The sequence below is a fragment of the Gadus chalcogrammus genome, chromosome 4 (assembly GCF_026213295.1).
Source record: "Gadus chalcogrammus isolate NIFS_2021 chromosome 4, NIFS_Gcha_1.0, whole genome shotgun sequence".
Lineage (NCBI taxonomy): Eukaryota > Metazoa > Chordata > Actinopteri > Gadiformes > Gadidae > Gadus > Gadus chalcogrammus.
In genome coordinates, this window is record NC_079415.1 from 8,260,902 (window position 1) to 8,278,625 (window position 17,724).

The window sequence follows — 17,724 nt, forward strand, 5'->3', positions numbered from 1 at the left end:
CCTTCTAGTGTTCTCCGGAGAAAGGGTGTCAACACAGTCACTATAATCTCACTATAATCCGCACTGATCCCCCCCTCCCCTGCCCAACAAACACCTCCCCCCTACACGGCATCCATCTCCCCCCTCAGGTCGCCACGGAAACCGCCGACATCGTGCCCGTGGCGCGCAGCCCGTCGCCAATGGTGCTGCCGGGGACCATGCGGCCCATCAGCCCCGCGCGGGGCTCTCAGGGGCCCTCGGACCCCCGCGACGACCACGACGGGGACCCCCGCGACAGCCACGACATGAAGAAGAAGAAAGGTATTCTGTCCAAGGGGAAGAAGCTGCTGAAGAGGCTTTCCCCCGTCAACAAGTAACACGGCACAGAAGCGCACGCCGTTCCCGTGGCGACGCCCGGGCCGCCGGTCCCGCCATCGCTTTTAATCTCGCGACGTGCGGCGGCGAGGAGGAGGGGATGTGCACGTAGTGTGTGTGTGTGTGTGTGTGTGTGTGTGTGTGTGTGTGTGTGTGTGTGTGTGTGTGTGTGTGTGTGTGTGTGTGTGTGTGTGTGTGTGTGTGTGTGTGTGTGTGTGTGTGTGTGTGTGTGTGCATAGGACTGTTTGAATATAATCATGTGATCGCTTGTTTCCGTTTTAACTATGGATTGATTTCATGATGTACAGTGCGCCGTGCCAAATCAAGAGAGCGAGAGAGAAAGTCTCACAAAGCTACATTATAACTGTGATTTCTTTTATTCCAGAGGCGAGGGTTTTTCCATGACGTGTAGGCCTAAATCGTACCAGTTGAAGTGAAACAGAACCTTATCTCAAGCAGGGTAGTCATGGAAGACACATTTAATTATTATTTTTTATATCTATATATAAAAAAAATATATATATATGATTTTATGAAACCTCAAAACAAAAACATGTCAAAACCATCCATATTGTGGAGGATCGATGTCAATACTGGAAGGTAGATGCTGTTTTTCCTAAAACAATCCTAACAGGACTGTTGAGGGAGGCATTGGGGAGGTAATGCTGGCTGCTCATGAACACAGAGGCTTTAGTCAAAGCAATACGGTAGAAAAGGTGGTGGCCATACATGGCCTTCCACACCATGGATCACACGGATACAAAACAGATATTTTTTATGTGCCTGCGAGTTTAGCAGATAAAGCCTCAGTGATGAAGGGAACTCAAAACATGGACAGGCACTAACATGGGCATTACAGCAAAACAGGACATGTGCAACGACAGTCAAGCAACGCCGTTTCAGTGGCCTTCATAAAAACAATACGAGCTGACATTCCTTGGGTTTTTCTGTCTGACAAGGGTTGATTTTCTCAATACAAAATTGTGTTTTTCTTTTTTGGTTTCTGCCAAGAATCACTGTTGCATTGTCATTTTTGGAAGAAAATCATTCGGGGGAAATATTTTATTGTGGTCTTGAAAACCGTCATGACAACGTAAGTCCCAGACAACATTCTGTTTGTCTTCCTATTGCACAAAGCGTGTGTGTTTCCTCAGAGGATCGGGACAGACGTCACTTTTTTTCGTGCCTGTGTGTGTGTATGTGTGTGTCTGAATGAGCATGCGTGTCTATGTGTGTGGGCAGTTTGTTGTATGTGTGTGTGTGTGTGTGTGTGTGTATGTGTGTGTGTATGCTGCCTTCATGCTCGTGCATACGTTTGTTTTCTAAACTAACTTAAAGAAAAAAAAAAGAAACAGCCATGTCTTCAGGGATCTTAGTGGTCCAGTGCTGCTAATCCCACCGCCATCGCTTTACGCTTTCCTCTTGCGGGTATAAGGGGACGAATACAGGGCCCTGATTGGTCCATCGTGGAACATAAAAGGTGTTCAAGGTGCATCGTTATCTGATCATCATCATCGTTATCGAGAACTCGCTCAAATCCAAAATTTTAACCCAAGTCTATGCTACATAGTTCTATGTGATATATTATTACCGTATAATTGCACAAATCTGCACAAATCTATGAGTGCCACGGGGAAGATTTAGTGTTATTGCGTTGGCTATGGATAGTTGGAACACTAATGATTATTGTTTAATGATATAACTATAATGAGCTCCGACAAAGAATAAGCTAGTATAGATAGTACATCATCATAGCTAGTATAGTGCAATATTGATATGTGACATCATGTCACTGATCGACATTGCGTGCTGCTTTCTAATTTTCTGGATCATTTAATGTTAACCAGTTTTCCTTTTCCCTTATTCAAAATAATGGCCTTAAATCTAAACTACGAGGGAAAATGGGCAGGATAACAGATTATCTGGGAAATGGTCAACCAATCACTCTCTAGATGTTAATGTAGCCTCTAAATATGTCCGTTCCAGTTGAAGATAACATTGTCTCGACATTAAGTCTCAGAGGGACAATGCTTCAAGGGCATGTGTGCATAAAAGATGAGATTTTTCATGGAAAAGAGCTGTAAATTAAGCTCCAATAATCTAAAGTAAATGATCAGTCCTCGGGAAACATTTAACAGACATCATGTCCATACAGGTTCCCCAATTCTTACATTTTCTTTCAAATAAGTGTGTGGACTTTTCTCGATTTTAAACACCTGCACTGGAACACAAAGCAGCCTATAACTAATTGGGGGAAGTTGGGAGTGCAAGCTAGAGATGGAGTTGAAATCAGAAAGAAACAGGGTTACTCCTTAGATATGCTATTTAATATTTGACAAAAATAAAAAGTTGGCTTTCCAACATGGAATGTATGACGCAAAATGGAGGCAAAGACATGCAAATGGATTATTATATGTTTTGTTGCTTTCATTTTATTCCAAAGCAATCTCTACAGACAAAAGCCTCTGCGTTCATTCACTGCAAATTAAAAATAAAAGGGTATTTAATGGTCCTAATACCAAAAACAATCATTTGTGAATGGGTTAGTGTCTCTTAATGCCATTGCTCTTTTGTACTTTGGTCCATTTGTAGGTCATTTCTAAATGTTTCTACTTTGATTTTTTCGCAATTTCCTCTCCTGTAAAAACCATTGTGTCCTTTCAAATGAGATGTTTCAGTCACTAGTTCTGTGTTTGCTCTGTGAATCAAAGATAACAAAAAGAAAGAAAATATTGGACAATGTTTATGGTGAATAATTGTGTGTGAGTGTGTGCATGTGCAAAACAAATTACACATTTTATAATCAAAATAAATTTGATATTTTTTAAAAATAAATGAGGGTGGATTTGTGTTTGCTTCGTGTGTCAACATTAAAAATCAACAGGCATTACTGTTGCTGTGTATATGAATACAATATAAATCACTTAGCCTTGAATAAGTAGGAAGATACCTGATCGTTGGTTTTGTTCTGAAAAACACATAAAACTCAATTTCACAAAGAGGGTTAAAACGTATACGTTGTATTGTCAGACACCCCCCTGTGTCTTAGTGAGACCAGGTCTGTGAATAATGAAAACCCTGCGGTCATATCCCCTTTGGGTCCCCTGTCAGCCTTGTCCACTTCTTCCCAAACTAAAGGGAGAATGGGAGCACAAGCCGGCCTCAATCTCTGTATGAAATCAATCCTCTCGGGTATTAGTAGGATGCCTTTTGTGGTGACCAAATTATTTGTCTCACAACTGCATTGATACACAACAACATATTGTATGAATGGCTGTTTTTCTATCCATTGGATGTTATCTTACAGCTAGCGGGCGTAAGTGATAAGCCCTGAGTCTGTTCCCAAGTAGCGCGTCTAATCCACAGATCTCTCCCGCTGAGATACTGAGATTATGAGCCAAATTGGGGCTGGCCTGCTTCCAAAGGAATGAATCAAATAGACCCTTCTAGGGCAGGTGTGTGTGTGTGTGTGTGTGTGTGTGTGTGTGTGTGTGTGTGTGTGTGTGTGTGTGTGTGTGTGTGTGTGTGTGTGTGTGTGTGTGTGTGTGTGTGTGTGTGTGTGTGTGTGTGTGTGTGTGTGTGTGCGTGTGTGTGTGTGTGTGTGTGTGTGTGTGCGTGTGTGTGTGTGTGTGATGCATAATTTAATGTTTGAACAAAACATTGCACACATTCTTCTTGTTGATTCAATCAGGAATCTATTGTAGTGTCGGACGGGAATGACTGCTGTTACAGGAACATCCACAGGAGGGCAGCAGAGCTCTTTATGTAACAACAACACGAGCGTGTTCCTAAAATAGCGATTGGATCTGAATCCCACGATATTCCCGAATCAATGCTATTGATTTGATTCTATAATTATGGAACGACAGAGTGTTATCAAAAAGCTTAGAATGATGTTCATTCAGACAAAAGAAAACCAATACACACAGTAAATAACTTTCAGTAGGCCTACATGGGAGAATGCGAAGACTAACACCTGCCGGACCTTTCAGCCCCGAAGCACACACTTTTAGCGTTGTGTTATCCAGATTGTGAGATACAAAAGCATACCTCGTACATAATATCTCCTGTTTTACCAGCCAAACAAAAAGGAATCAGGAACACCTCTCTCCTTCCTCCCCTCTCTCTTCATCTATCGCTCTCCCTCCCTCCGAGAGCCCTTTCTTTATTCTTCCTCTTCAGTCATTGCCTAGATCTATATACCACGATCGCCTGGAGGGAGAACATATGTTTAAGATTCAATCCTGCGGTGACCTCTCTGTGGTGTCGCTCGAGACTGCCAGAGGGCTTGAACGGGGCATCTGTCTTCCCTTAGCCTTTAGGAATGTTTGACACAACGTTAAACACCCAGCATCCACGACCCCTGCTCAACCGCACGGCAGGGACCTCTCGGTTCACTGATTAACTTGATATGCTCAGAGATGCATTGCATTCAGCTAATAGATTATTCATCATAATACCGGGGACAGAATAGGTCAAATCAATGATGTCTTGGGAGGAACGCACGTTTGGTTCCTTTTGTGGCCAAGTGAGAGAAAATATATGACGCAGAAACGCTATAGGCCCCTTTACTATCCGTAAGAGCTTCATTCCCTTAAATGCAGTATTCCATACGTACTTCTTTATTGAAACAATTGCTAAATCAAATCAGCTATTGTTCTCTTCATGCTTAGCAGATCTAATTGCACTAAGACGCATCCATATATACTGCTACAAAGGAAGCCGAATCAAAGCTCAGAGAAGCTTTCCATTCATGCCCTTCTGTCTGTCTTTATATCTGTCTGTATGTCTCTATGTCTCTTTGACTGTGTGTCTGTCTATGTTGGAGTGTGACAAAGGGCGCTGTGCCATTCGTCATAAATAATTGGGGACAGTGTGTCCCAAACAGACCGAAGGCTAGGCGCTGGGGATGAATCGGTGTGTCTCTGTCCCACAGCGATGATGTTACACCTCCTGCTACCCCAAAGAATGAAAGAGATCAAACCAAACAGATACATAACCCTTAGGCCCAAGGACAGGCAGAGGGGGAGAGATCCTGTACCAGTAGCACCCTGGACAGCTTCTCCACCCGGAGACACCCGACCAGTAGCACCCTGGACAGCTCCCCCACCAGGAGACACCCGACCAGTAGCACCCTGGACAGCTCCCCCACCAGGAGACACCCGACCAGTAGCACCCTGGACAGCTCCTCTACCAGTAGGCACCCGACCAGTAGCACCCTGAACTGCTCCTCCACCAGGAGGCACCCGACCATTAGCACCCTGGACAGCTCCTCTACCAGTTGGCACCCGACCAGTAGCACCCTGGACAGCTCCTCCACCAGGAGGCACCCGACCAGTAGCACCCTGGACAGCTCCTCTACCAGGAGCCACCCGACCAGTAGCACCCTGGACAGCTCCAGTGCCAACCTACCAGTAGCACCCTGAACTGCTCCTCCACCAGGAGGCACCCGACCATTAGCGCCCTGGACAGCTCCTCTACCAGGAGCCACCCGACCAGTAGCACCCTGGACAGCTCCTCTACCAGTTGCCATCCGACCAGTAGCACCCTGGACAGCTCCTGCACCAGGAGACACCCGACCAGTAGCACCCTGGACAGCTCCTCTACCAGGAGCCACCCGACCAGTAGCACCCTGGACAGCTCCTCCACCAGGAGACACCCGACCAGTAGCACCCTGGACAGCTCCTGCACCAGGAGACACCCGACCAGTAGCACCCTGGACAGCTCCTCTACCAGGAGACACCCGACCAGTAGCACCCTGGACAGCTCCAGTGCCACCCTACCAGTAGCACCCTGGACAGCTCCTCTCCCAGTAGACACCAAACCAGTAGCACCCTGGATAGTATGTATTATTATGAACTATATCAGATAGATCAGCCTACCAGCCTACACTGTGGCCTGTACCAACTGGTAGGTTGATCTATCCATCATACATCTGGGTCGACAGTCCCATTTGTGATGTCACTGGAGGGTCGCTTTTGAAACGGCTTGTAATTGCTTACGGGCCCTTTTGTATGTACAGTGTATACCTTAAATACTTATTATTCTCCTTTTTGTGATTCTTGGACCTATTTTGAGGACAAATTATATATTGTGTTAATTCCCTCTGTGAATTACCTGGCTCGGCTGATAACCATTCTGATTCTGAATAGCATCAGAGATCAAAACCCAGGAACTTTCAGAAGCATGGTGGTGAAGGTTGGGGGACCATGTACTAGTTTTACCCACAGCAGATTTATGAACGATGGTTTGACCCCAGCTAATTCACTGAACCTAATGCAAGATCGTCTACCGACATTTCCCCTGTTCCTCATACCGAGAGAAAAGGTTTTGTAGTACTTTTGTTCAATAAAGAGTTCACCTTTTGACTGTCAACCCTCCTCACCCATAGAAAGCCCCAAACCTCTAACCACCTCCCTAATTATCTACTGTTATGCTTTTAAAGCGCAAACGTTAAATCATGCAACAGTAAAAGCATGAAACGAGCCAGTCTATGAAGATCAGAAGATCACAACCCCTTCATGACCTTCTGTTATACTATCAAAGCGCAACATTTCAATCACACAACAAAAAGAGCATGAAAAAAGCCAATCTATGAAGATCAGAAGATAACCGACTGTAATAGGATTGGCACCCATTTGCTTCATTAATGATTTAACTGTTTCCTCTTTAAGGAAACACTTTATTAATTAATTTCAGTTCTTTGTGAACTTTATTTTTCCTTCATTACAAAACACTCTCAATCCCCTTGACTATAGTTCACATAACAGTATGTGCTGGATTTGAAGTCAATCTATCCCCAGCTCTCGTCTGTTCCACGGTTTGGTAATAATGGAGGGTAATAAGGCGTTTTACTAAATTAGGACGTGTTATCTTAATCACACGTTCCATATCGATAGCTGAAACACTGGATCACTGTCAGCGAGGGTTAATAGACCTACTAATCACATGACGGGGCGCATCAGATGTCAATTCAGTTCTTCGTCTGGGCGTCACTTTGTACATGAAAGAGTGATCTGGATCCTAGCTTTGCACTTCTGAACTATTCACAAGGTCACACTGAGCTTGAATGTTAGAATGCAGAGCCATGGTAGTGGTGTATCTAAGTGCTACTTTTTAATTATGTTCTGAGAATAACTGTTATTTCAAACTTGTAAATTGTGTTATCTTGAGTACGTTAAATACTAAAGCCGAACAGTGGATAAATCTATTCTCTAAATTGATAATATGGTCCCCCCCCCCTGCTATGAACATATTGACTGACCTTCATCTGCATGGAAATGGAGGCTTCTATTTCATTGCTGCTTGGTGTGAGTGTTGCCGTAGGATACGGATGTGTCACTGCAATGCAGCCTTTGTGTGTTCCTGAATTGATAAAGCACGCGTTTGCTGGTGCTGGGATGGATCCGGACAAACAGATAAGTCACTGTAAACGACCCCCTCTGTTAAAAAGCCACCAACTGCAAACAACCACCGTCTATTAACTACCCCTCCACTATAAACTACCTTCCTATGTCAACAACCCCCTCTATTAACTAGACCCCACTGTAAAGATCCCTCTGTTAAACAACCCTGACTGTAATCAAACCCCCTCTTTAAACAACCCCCCACTGTAAACAACCTCTCTTTACACTAGCCCCCTCCCCACTCTAAACAACCTCTCTTTAAACTATCCCCCTCTTTAAACTACCCCTTCCCCACTCTAAACAACCTCTCTTTAAACTACCCCCCCTCCCCCCCACACACACTGTAAACAACCGCATTCTGTAACCCCCCCCCCCCCCCCCCCTCCCACCCTTCTGTTGACAACCCCCCAATGTATAGAACCTCCCCCTTTGCATACATCCCCTCAGTGTAAGCAACCTCTCTATGTAAAATACCCCCCTCTGTAACTTATCGGTCCCTCTTTATCACATACCGTTTTTATCATTATAAATTATTGTTGCCACACTCAACCTAGGGGACGCTTCTGGGCTCCTCCTAACACAAAGGTTGCTGGGGCGGTCATGTTATATCTGGTTTATTGTTAAAGCTGTAGTTAATGAACATGGAAAGAACGCTGCGCTGCCATGCAGCAGATCTCCTGAGTGCGTGTGGAGACGGCTGGTTTAACCTGTTGCACACTGATTGCTTATATTGTAACAGGTGTGCAGACTCCACCAGCCCCAGAGTCCAATCAGACTGGGCCAGGTGAGGCTGCTTCGACCAGCCGTCACCCACACACACTCCCACAATGATGAAATTGTATTTTAAAGGTCCCATGACATGCCACCAGGTGTGAGTGTGATTAGCTGTTACAAGCCGTTTTGAAAATCTGGCTCTTCTTACATCACAGGTGGGCTTGTCGACCTAGATGTGGGCTGGATAGATCAGTCTACCAGCCCTACCCAGTGGACTGTAGCGAACGTTGCTCATCTATCCGTCACACATCTAGATGGACACGCCCACTTGTGATCTCAGAAGAGCCCGATTTTCAAAACGGCTTGTAACGGATAATCACACTCACACCATATATATATATATAGAGAGAGAGAGAGAGAGAGAGAGAGAGAGGTTAACTGCAATGCTTTCGATTATATTAACTAGTTCTGGTCTCTTTGTTAAATTGTAATTGTCTTCCATTCTCTCTCAGAACGTGAAATCCTTCTGCTTAACACTTATAATAACACTGGGTGTGATTAACAGATTAATCTACATTGATTAAAGAAAAGGTGGTATGAAGGTCAAAGCTATTTTTATGCATTAATTTAGTCAAAGGGCCGGCTAGATTAATTTATTACTCGATTGATTTGATCATTTCAATTTAAGAACGTGGTATTATATGATATTAATCCATGGTGTAATAGCTTTGATCAGAAGCAGGATATCATGTCTAAAGGACGTATAGCCGTCGGCCTATTATGAGCCTAAGTGCTTTAAATTATAAAGCAAAAATACAAATGAACATGTTACTCACTGCCGACTGAATTAGCAACTCCAAAGAAATGTTGGCTCATGATTAACAGGTTAATTTAGACAATTTCCTCATGGGGGTCCATCGATGAATACAGCAAATCAAGATCAGATGATGGTGGACTACTGCCGGTTTAAAGGATTTAGAGTCCACCCCAATGTCCTCAGCCTACATCGTCCTTCCGTGAGATGACTTTCACTGCTCCTTAATGACCTGCATCTGGACGTAATTGGGATGGAACTTACTACATTTCCCTACCAACAGTAACCGACGGCTGAATTATACCACCTGGTCATTTTGACGACATTAAACAACTTTAACACAAGGACCGTTTGTGAATCCACCAGGACAACTGAAACCGTAAGCTATCCTTCAAAACCACCCTACATTTACCCTTGTAAATCAACGTACAATAGAAGCAGTGCAAATGTGTCAAAAGAACATGAAGTCGTCTACGTTGAGGGATCCATCTAAGTACACCCCTCAGACTCCCTGAAGTACCCTCTTAAGTTCCTGTGGGCTCACTTCATTCTTCATTGTTTTATTCGCAATCAGAGATCCTTAAATTCTCTCTAAGGTACATATTTATTTTAATCAGTCTCCTGAGTCTAGAGTGGGAATGCTTACCGGCTAATGATGCCAGGAAACATTATTCTCTCAACCTGGCAGGAAAGTCACTTCCAATGTGAAAAAAAGAGAGGGGGAAAGTAAAATGCACTAAAGCCCTGACCGCCGCCAGTGTGATTGCCCCCCCCCCCCCCCCCCCCCCCCACACCAGCCCCCCTGTCCCCCCCGAAAGTGTGCTCGGACAGAGGTCCCAAACCCTAAACCCAAACAAAGCAACCCACTTGTACGTTCACGCACATAATGTCACACTGAGGGTGACGGTGGTAAAACGGGTGGTGTTGGCAGTGAGGGTGTTGAGATGTTGGCTCATTAGGATCCTTAGGTTATTCTGCAGCTGCAAATCAAAAGTCAGCACGTAGGCTGAAGAGGATCCACTGATATCAGGATTGCGTTAAAACTGCACCCCAATGGCTCTATTCGCCTGCCCTGTCCGTTATGCTGTTTTAATTTCACGGCGTGGGTGACAACATTCATGTTTAGTGTAGCGAGTATATCGCCCTCATGCTCCAACTGTAGTGACATTGCAAAGCTGAAAACGGATCTGACACAAAGTCCATTGATTAGGCTATTGGCCTTAGACCTTAGGGCCTTAGGCAGGGATACAGAAAATAGAAACAAAGGCCAATGTATATTTTTTTATTCTTAATTGATTTTGTCCTCGCAATATGCAACATAGAGAACATATTAGCTATGTACGATAAAAGCTAGAAAAAAACCAATGTTCTTCTTTTTATTTGGAAGAAAATTAGTAGCCTAGGCCTAAAGGTTGACACCACTGAATTGAATATAGTTCTGCTTTATAAGACCCACAGACAGCTGGGGAAACGTGTGCTATGCACTCAATATAACTCTGCCTGAAGAGGTCTAGGCCTCCCTTTACAACCTGGTGAAAAATATGAATGTTTATTAAGAAAGCTAAAAAAAAACATGCTTTCCACGAATGAAAAGACCTAGGAGAATAAAATGTTTATATGTTTCGAAATATAAACATAAAAAAGTAACCTTATTCCAGAACCGTGTCCCAAATGTGGTGGTCTGGTGGAGCTCCACCGACGTCATCACCCGTCCTCAACCGCTGGTTGCCAGATGAGCGCGTGATCCCCTGATTTAGTGCGCCTTCCCGCTCTTTCCCCGACCACGATTACGCACGTGGCTCGGATTAATCTGTCGAAGCGATCCGTGTGATTCTCTCAGAGCGAGCTCGACTCCTGCTGCCGCTCACTCTTCAAGTAGAGCCGAGACTGCCAGCGGGGGGGGGGAAGTCAGTAAATCGGGTCAACTTCAATCCCACAAAGTTTGTCATTGATTGAAAGAGTCATTGATGAAATAACTTACAGAAGCGTTATGATGAGAGAGAAGCCCGCGGATCTGCATGCAAGAGAGTTACTAGAGTTGGTTGGGATACCGTGTTTCGTTTGGTGTTTGGTTTGCAGCGTTTTCTTTCAAGAGCAACACTTGGACTAACTTCTGTGCGTTTTTGGCGAACTACCGTGGATGACCAACGTGATCGTTCAGCAAAATGAGGCTCAGCGTTCCTGCATATCCAATGTTTCATGTGTTTGCTGTCGCTGTTCTTATGGCCGTCTTACCAGGTGAGTTACATTTAGACATCCTGCGAGGTCATTTTGTTGCACTCTACACAAACTCTTCTTTAAATTACATTTCCTTTGAATGTGTCATTGGGTTTCATATCTCAGAAAAAATAGCGAAACGAGTTATTTTTTCGGTTTAATAAATAAGGTGTTAACATGTATAACCTTGTGTATGGGGGTATGCACTGTCACGTTGGTGAGATTACATAAACGCATCTGGAGTAAATGAAAAATGCATCAATCTGTCGCCTTGAATAGGCCTACTTATTATGTTTTGACCCTTATCAGCAACAGTTACATGCTCAGTCATATCGAACTAGGACAATAAGTCTACATTGACAATATCTCTGGCTGCATAAAGGTGAACTAATGGAGGGCCAGGGGGGAACCTACTGATCGTAGGCCTGATATAAATTCCACGCAATAGAGGAATATAATTTATGTGGCGCGTTTTTCCAGTTTAGGCGAGGAGGGAGAGTGTAAAACTTTTTTTCAGATTCCAAAACAAAATAGATCAAAACATATATTTATTCTCTCTCTCTCTCTCTCTCTCTCTCTCTCTCTCTCTCTCTCTCTCTCTCTCTCTCTCTCTCTCTCTCTCTCTCTCTCTCTCTCTCTCTCTCTCTTTCTCTAAACCACAAGGCTTATAACGATGTATTTTGATCTGTTGTGTCCTAATATTGTCAATGTTGTGTCTCCCTGAGTAAAAGTTAACGAGGGTAACTGTATGTGTGTGTGTGTGCGTGCGTGCGTGCGTGTGTGTGTGTGTGTGTGTGTGTGTGTGTGTGTGTTTATCTATAATCTATATTATAAAAGGAGACAGCTGTGCTGCCTTAAAGGAGAGCCTAAACACTTTGACATCGTTCTAAAACTTATATTGGTGATATTTTTCACACCCAGATCCTATTACCTCTTTGTTCAGTATTTCACTTATAGCCTGTTATAAAGATCGTTATAATGCATTTAATTCATTTATTCAATTTATAAATGTACATCTAAGATATTGTTGCCTCCTGAGAGGGGTACCGAAAGTCCTTCTGGGTAATGTAGAAAAAATAGCACACTGGAGCAAACCGCTGGAAGCCTGACACGACAGCAAGTGATGAATTGCAAATAACAGTAAAGTGCAATATTACACATAAAAATAGGACCTGCGGGTGCATTGTACATCATCAATAGACGTTTTATAACGATGTTAGAGTGTTTTAGACTGTACTACCAATTGTATTATAATCTTAATGATAGCCTTTAGCTTGTGGAATCTTTGTGTTGCTGTGGTCTGGTTGTAAATACTTTATGAGTTTTCTTAACTGAGTTTCAGTGGCTATCACAGCCTCCTGATCCACTCTGATCCACTCGGGACATCTTTCTAAGGATTGTACGTTCTTCGTTTTTAACATAATATTGTCAAACAGAGTTGCAGAGGAAGGGTTTTAATTGAAGTGGTTGGAAATTGGGGCTGTCACTTTTACCATTTGGGGACATCAGCATCTCTTAAATATATATATATATATATATATATATATATATATATATATATATATATATAGTCTCAAGAAAGATTGTATCGGGCACATTCTTTTGTATTTCTTTAATTTTTCTGTAACAGTACAGAGACACTTGCAGTACAAAATCATCAGTCAACCCATCAATAAATTGTTATGTGCAAAAATGTAATTAAAAAAAATGTTGAATGGTTTTTTATGTGCACTCACTATTATAGAATGACTTTATTGTTTTCGTAATTATAAGTCATTAATATCAATCACACGCATTCCCTTACAATAGCTGAACGGACAAAGAGCTAATATCATTCATTATCCCTCATCTGCATTTATTCACTAAGTATATCAAAGACTGCTGTGTTGTTAAATTATTAAAGAGTAGGAAAACGCTAAAAGCATTCACCGCTTTCGACAACATTGCATGTTATTGCAATTTCTTTTTCTGACTTGCTCAAATTAGTCATGTGTCAAGCCAGTGTTTGGTACTTTCCTTGTGTGGATTGGTTTTGGTTGTTTATTTACTGTAATAAATAACCATTGTACCCTAGAGTAAACAACATACAGCTAAGTGCCAGCTAACAAAATAACCCTAAAATTAACTAAATGTAATGCTATAATGATGCTCTATCATCTGTTAGCATCATGAGACTAGTCGCTGACTGTACTGCCAACCTCTGGTTCTTACCGCCTGTAGCTGCTGACTGTAGTGCCAACCTCTGGTTCTTACCGCCTGTAGCTGCTGACTGTAGTGTCAACCTCTGGTTCTTACCGCCTGTAGCTGCTGACTGTACTGCCAACCTCTGGTTCTTACCGCCTGTAGCTGCTGACTGTAGTGTCAACCTCTGGTTCTTACCGCCTGTAGCTGCTGACTGTAGTGTCAACCTCTGGTTCTTACCACCTGTAGCTGCTGACTGTACTGCCAACCTCTGGTTCTTACCGCCTGTAGCTGCTGACTGTACTGCCAACTTCTTACCGCCTGTAGCTGCTGACTGTAGTGCCAACCTCTGGTTCTTACCGCCTGTAGCTGCTGACTGTAGTGTCAACCCCTGGTTCTTACCGCCTGTAGCTGCTGACTGTAGTGTCAACCTCTGGTTCTTACCGCCTGTAGCTGCTGACTGTACTGCCAACCTCTGGTTCTTACCGCCTGTAGCTGCTGACTGTACTGCCAACCTCTGGTTCTTACCGCCTGTAGCTGCTGACAACCAGAAGATGGACGACGACGTTCCGACTTCAGCTCTGCCTTCCCAACTCTACCCTTCGGTGGGCTTCCAGGTTCTCAACCTCGACCACCTGCTCCTGAGCCAGACCCTGGAGCCAGCCTCCAACGCCAGCCTGAAGGTGAAGAAGCAGAGCTTCCTGTTCACCGGAGGGGCAGGGGCTGGGGCTGGGGCTGGGCTGGGGCCCGGGGCGGGGCTCCTACAGCCGGCCGTGAACGCCTCATACGGCCCCCTGTCCGTGGACGCTCCCGTCCCCCCGGAGCTCCTCCTGGGGGACCGCAGGATCCAGGCGGTCCTCCTCTCCCAGCACGTCCGCTCCTCGGCTCCCGTCGTGAGGATCCTCTTCCACCTGCCCTCTGGAGTTGCCACGACGACGGCGGCGCCCGGCGCGGATGGCGGCGGCGGCGGGGGCGGCGGCGGCGGGGGCGGGGCGGAGGCCCGGGCCGTGAGGGAGGCGTACTGCGTCACGGCGTACGCCTACTGGGAGACGAGGGAGGTCCGGGGGGCCTGCCTGGTGCACGCCGGCGGGTACTGTCTGGCCCAGCTGAAGCCAGAGCCCGCCTGGTTCGGCTCAGCCAGTCGGTCAGCGAGCTCCAGCAAGGAGCAAGGAGGAGGAAGAGGAGGAGGAGGAAGAGGAGGAGCTGGAGACGCGGCGAGGGGAGGGTCCCAGGGGAACCCCGCGGAGGTGTACTTCAAAAGCCGCGTGGACCGGGGCGGTCAGTGTGCGCCCCAGGACAGCCTTCGTCGCATGGGAGCGGCACAAGGACCCGTTCGCGGCGGCTCGGGAACACCCATGAGTAGAATCGGAAGTGTCAATCTGCTCAGGACTCCGCCTGGGAATCCCACGTTCCTTCGGCTGAGGCTGGGGGGCTCCCTGGTGGTCCAGACCTCCTCCAAGCCCCTGAAAATGTCAGACGTGGCGACTTTCTACGTCTTCCTGTCCAGTGCGTCCCCCCTGGAGAGTTTCACACTCAGGTAAGGAGCGGAAGCCTTTGATTCTCAAAACAGCTTTATAGCGCACTTGTATGATTTAGATCAACTAATATGTGCAGGGATTTCAATGTTTTTGCTCCCATAGGGACAATATGACCTAATTGAAGTGGGAATCAAGCAGTAAATTATGAAAGAATTAATCATTGCGAAATTTGTTGCCAAGGAGTTTCATTTTAAAACTGGCAACAGCTCAATTAGGCTTGAGTTTGCCATAAAGCATAAAAGTATATGTGGGCTCAACAGCCGGGTTTTCAAACAGGCATAAAGAAAAGGCACTCTATTTTATAGATTTGACAGCTATTGATGAGGACTCCAGGCTAATTCTTCATCGAATTGAGTGTGTAATCCATACAGAGGGCAAACAGATACTTTACTGGACCAGTTTGGCTGCTGTAAGTGTGTCATCATTGTCATATGTACTGTCTACCCCTCTCTCCTGTTTCAACTAACACAATAACCCTCCATTGTGTGATGTGTTTGCCGTTTCTGGAAAAGATCCCAGTTGTTCAACAAGCTTGCTTAGCAATCGGCTGAAAGCTCAGCTCTTCTGAAGAACGCACAAAGAACATACAGTTATCAAAGAAAGCAAGTTTATACGAAAGAATACCACAGAAAACGACATATATAATACATAGTAGGCAGACATCCCAAGTCCCTGGAGAACATTTCGGCAGAATGACGACCAGCCATAGACATGTCATATTCTGTCTGGAGGAGGTGACTTTGCTCTCCTCCTTGAAGCTAAGTCAAACTTGGAAAATATCTTCAGAAACATTTGGCCCCGTATTCATATGTTAACATCTAACATCATGTTTGAACAGGAATTTCTCTTTTGGAATCATAAATGATTCATCTAATACATGGAGTCGGAAAAACAAATATACTTGAACCTCACACGCAAATTTGTCTCCACAGTAACGTTTTCAAAGGCCCTCTCCTCCCCCTCTTATGCCCACACTGGTTAGCCGCGGTTATTTCATTGAAATGCGTTAGATCTGTACAGACACAGAGCCAACTCACTGAGGTCTATAATATTCCCAACCTTTTTTACTCACCATAATGTTTTTTGTTTTCTAAACAAAAACACAGGAGACCTCTCAGTTATCCTTTGTGGATTTACGGCATGCTTTGATGTGCCGACTGGTGTGGTGGTTTATTTTTCTTGTTTGGCTGGCTGGCTTGTTTTGAATTACAGTACACAATAGTTAGTTCTCTGGTTGCATTATTCAGTTGTGGAACCATGCTCAACCCCAAAATGAACAGGTCAGCCAAGGTCTTACAGAACACACAGAAGAACAAGCAAAGTTTGCCTGTTGTTGTGGGTACTGTTTATACTGTCTACCAGACACTCATGCAGACACACACACACACACACACACACACACACACACACACACACACACACACACACACACACACACACACACACACACACACACACACACACACACACACACACACACACACACACACACACACACACACACGCACACACACAAAAGCACATATACAGCCTCTGTGCTAGTGTTTAGAAAGTCGATGTGAATAAAGGTTGGCAGACAGATGCTAACCCTTGATCCAAGGTTCTGCTGTTTTGACTATTCCGAAGATGAATTCCCTGCTTCGCCTGAACCAGCTACAACTCCCTTCTCCAGGCGGGGGGGCTCTGGCAATAGCCATGCTGGCCCATTGCCACCTACAGAATGAGGTTTGGCCAAAGGAACAGCCAGTCATGTCAGTCCAAATGGGTGCCTGGTCCTTGGAGCTTGGGCAAGAACATAGATTCTTCCTGGGATAAAAAAACGAGATTGAGTCCACTACTGCTCAGGGGTAAGCTGACCCTAACACATAATCTGCGGCCATGATTGTAAATGACTGGAGAGGTTAACCCTTTGGGACGGAAAGGATGGAAATGATCTGCGCCATGATGGCACATACGAGTGTGTGTGCGCTTGTGTGTGGTGGTGTGTGCATGTGTATGTGGTTTCTGCATGTGTTTGTTTGTGCGTGTGTGTGTGGGTGTGTGCGTCAGCCAAAAGAGTTGGCCAAAAAATATCATCCGAAAGCTGACGAGAAGAGGAGAAAAGTGATCTCAAAAGTTCACATTTAATACATTTCTCTCAAACAAAGCATCGAAGGGGCCTCTTCCAGTATCCAACCAAGTGGTGTCATGGCATTTAGAAAAATAATGTGTGGACGCATGGAGAAATCCTAATATGCTACAGGCCCACGTCGAGCCATTTTGAGTATTTTTAGACAATTTACATTCTAAGAAAGATTATTCATTTCCACTTTCATGATTCTATCCATTCTGATTTGTTGATCATAGCGAAATGAAGTATATTGATTGCCACATCACTTTTCTCTTTGTCAAATTAATTTAACAGCATGCCATGCGGTTATGTATATTTATTAGTGCACTTGTTCGTTATCCTAATCAAGACACTTAATTCACTTAAAAATAATACTCGACAACCGACAAC

General features: G+C 44.7%; 2 protein-coding genes across 2 annotated transcripts in view; both read left to right on the top strand.

Moving 5' to 3' along the window:
* The window catches only part of rimbp2a (RIMS binding protein 2a), a 70,139-nt gene extending 69,783 nt beyond the window's left edge, over nucleotides 1–356 (top strand). The window contains exon 25 of the mRNA XM_056587750.1: nucleotides 129–356. Within this exon, the coding sequence (XP_056443725.1) occupies nucleotides 129–356 (228 nt within the window). The remainder of the gene's footprint in view (nucleotides 1–128) is intronic.
* A 13,884-nt stretch (nucleotides 357–14,240) lies between these two features.
* si:dkey-1d7.3 (transmembrane protein 132D) overlaps nucleotides 14,241–17,724 on the top strand; it is an 83,226-nt gene continuing 79,742 nt past the window's right edge. The window contains exon 1 of the mRNA XM_056587751.1: nucleotides 14,241–15,223. Within this exon, the coding sequence (XP_056443726.1) occupies nucleotides 14,241–15,223 (983 nt within the window). The remainder of the gene's footprint in view (nucleotides 15,224–17,724) is intronic.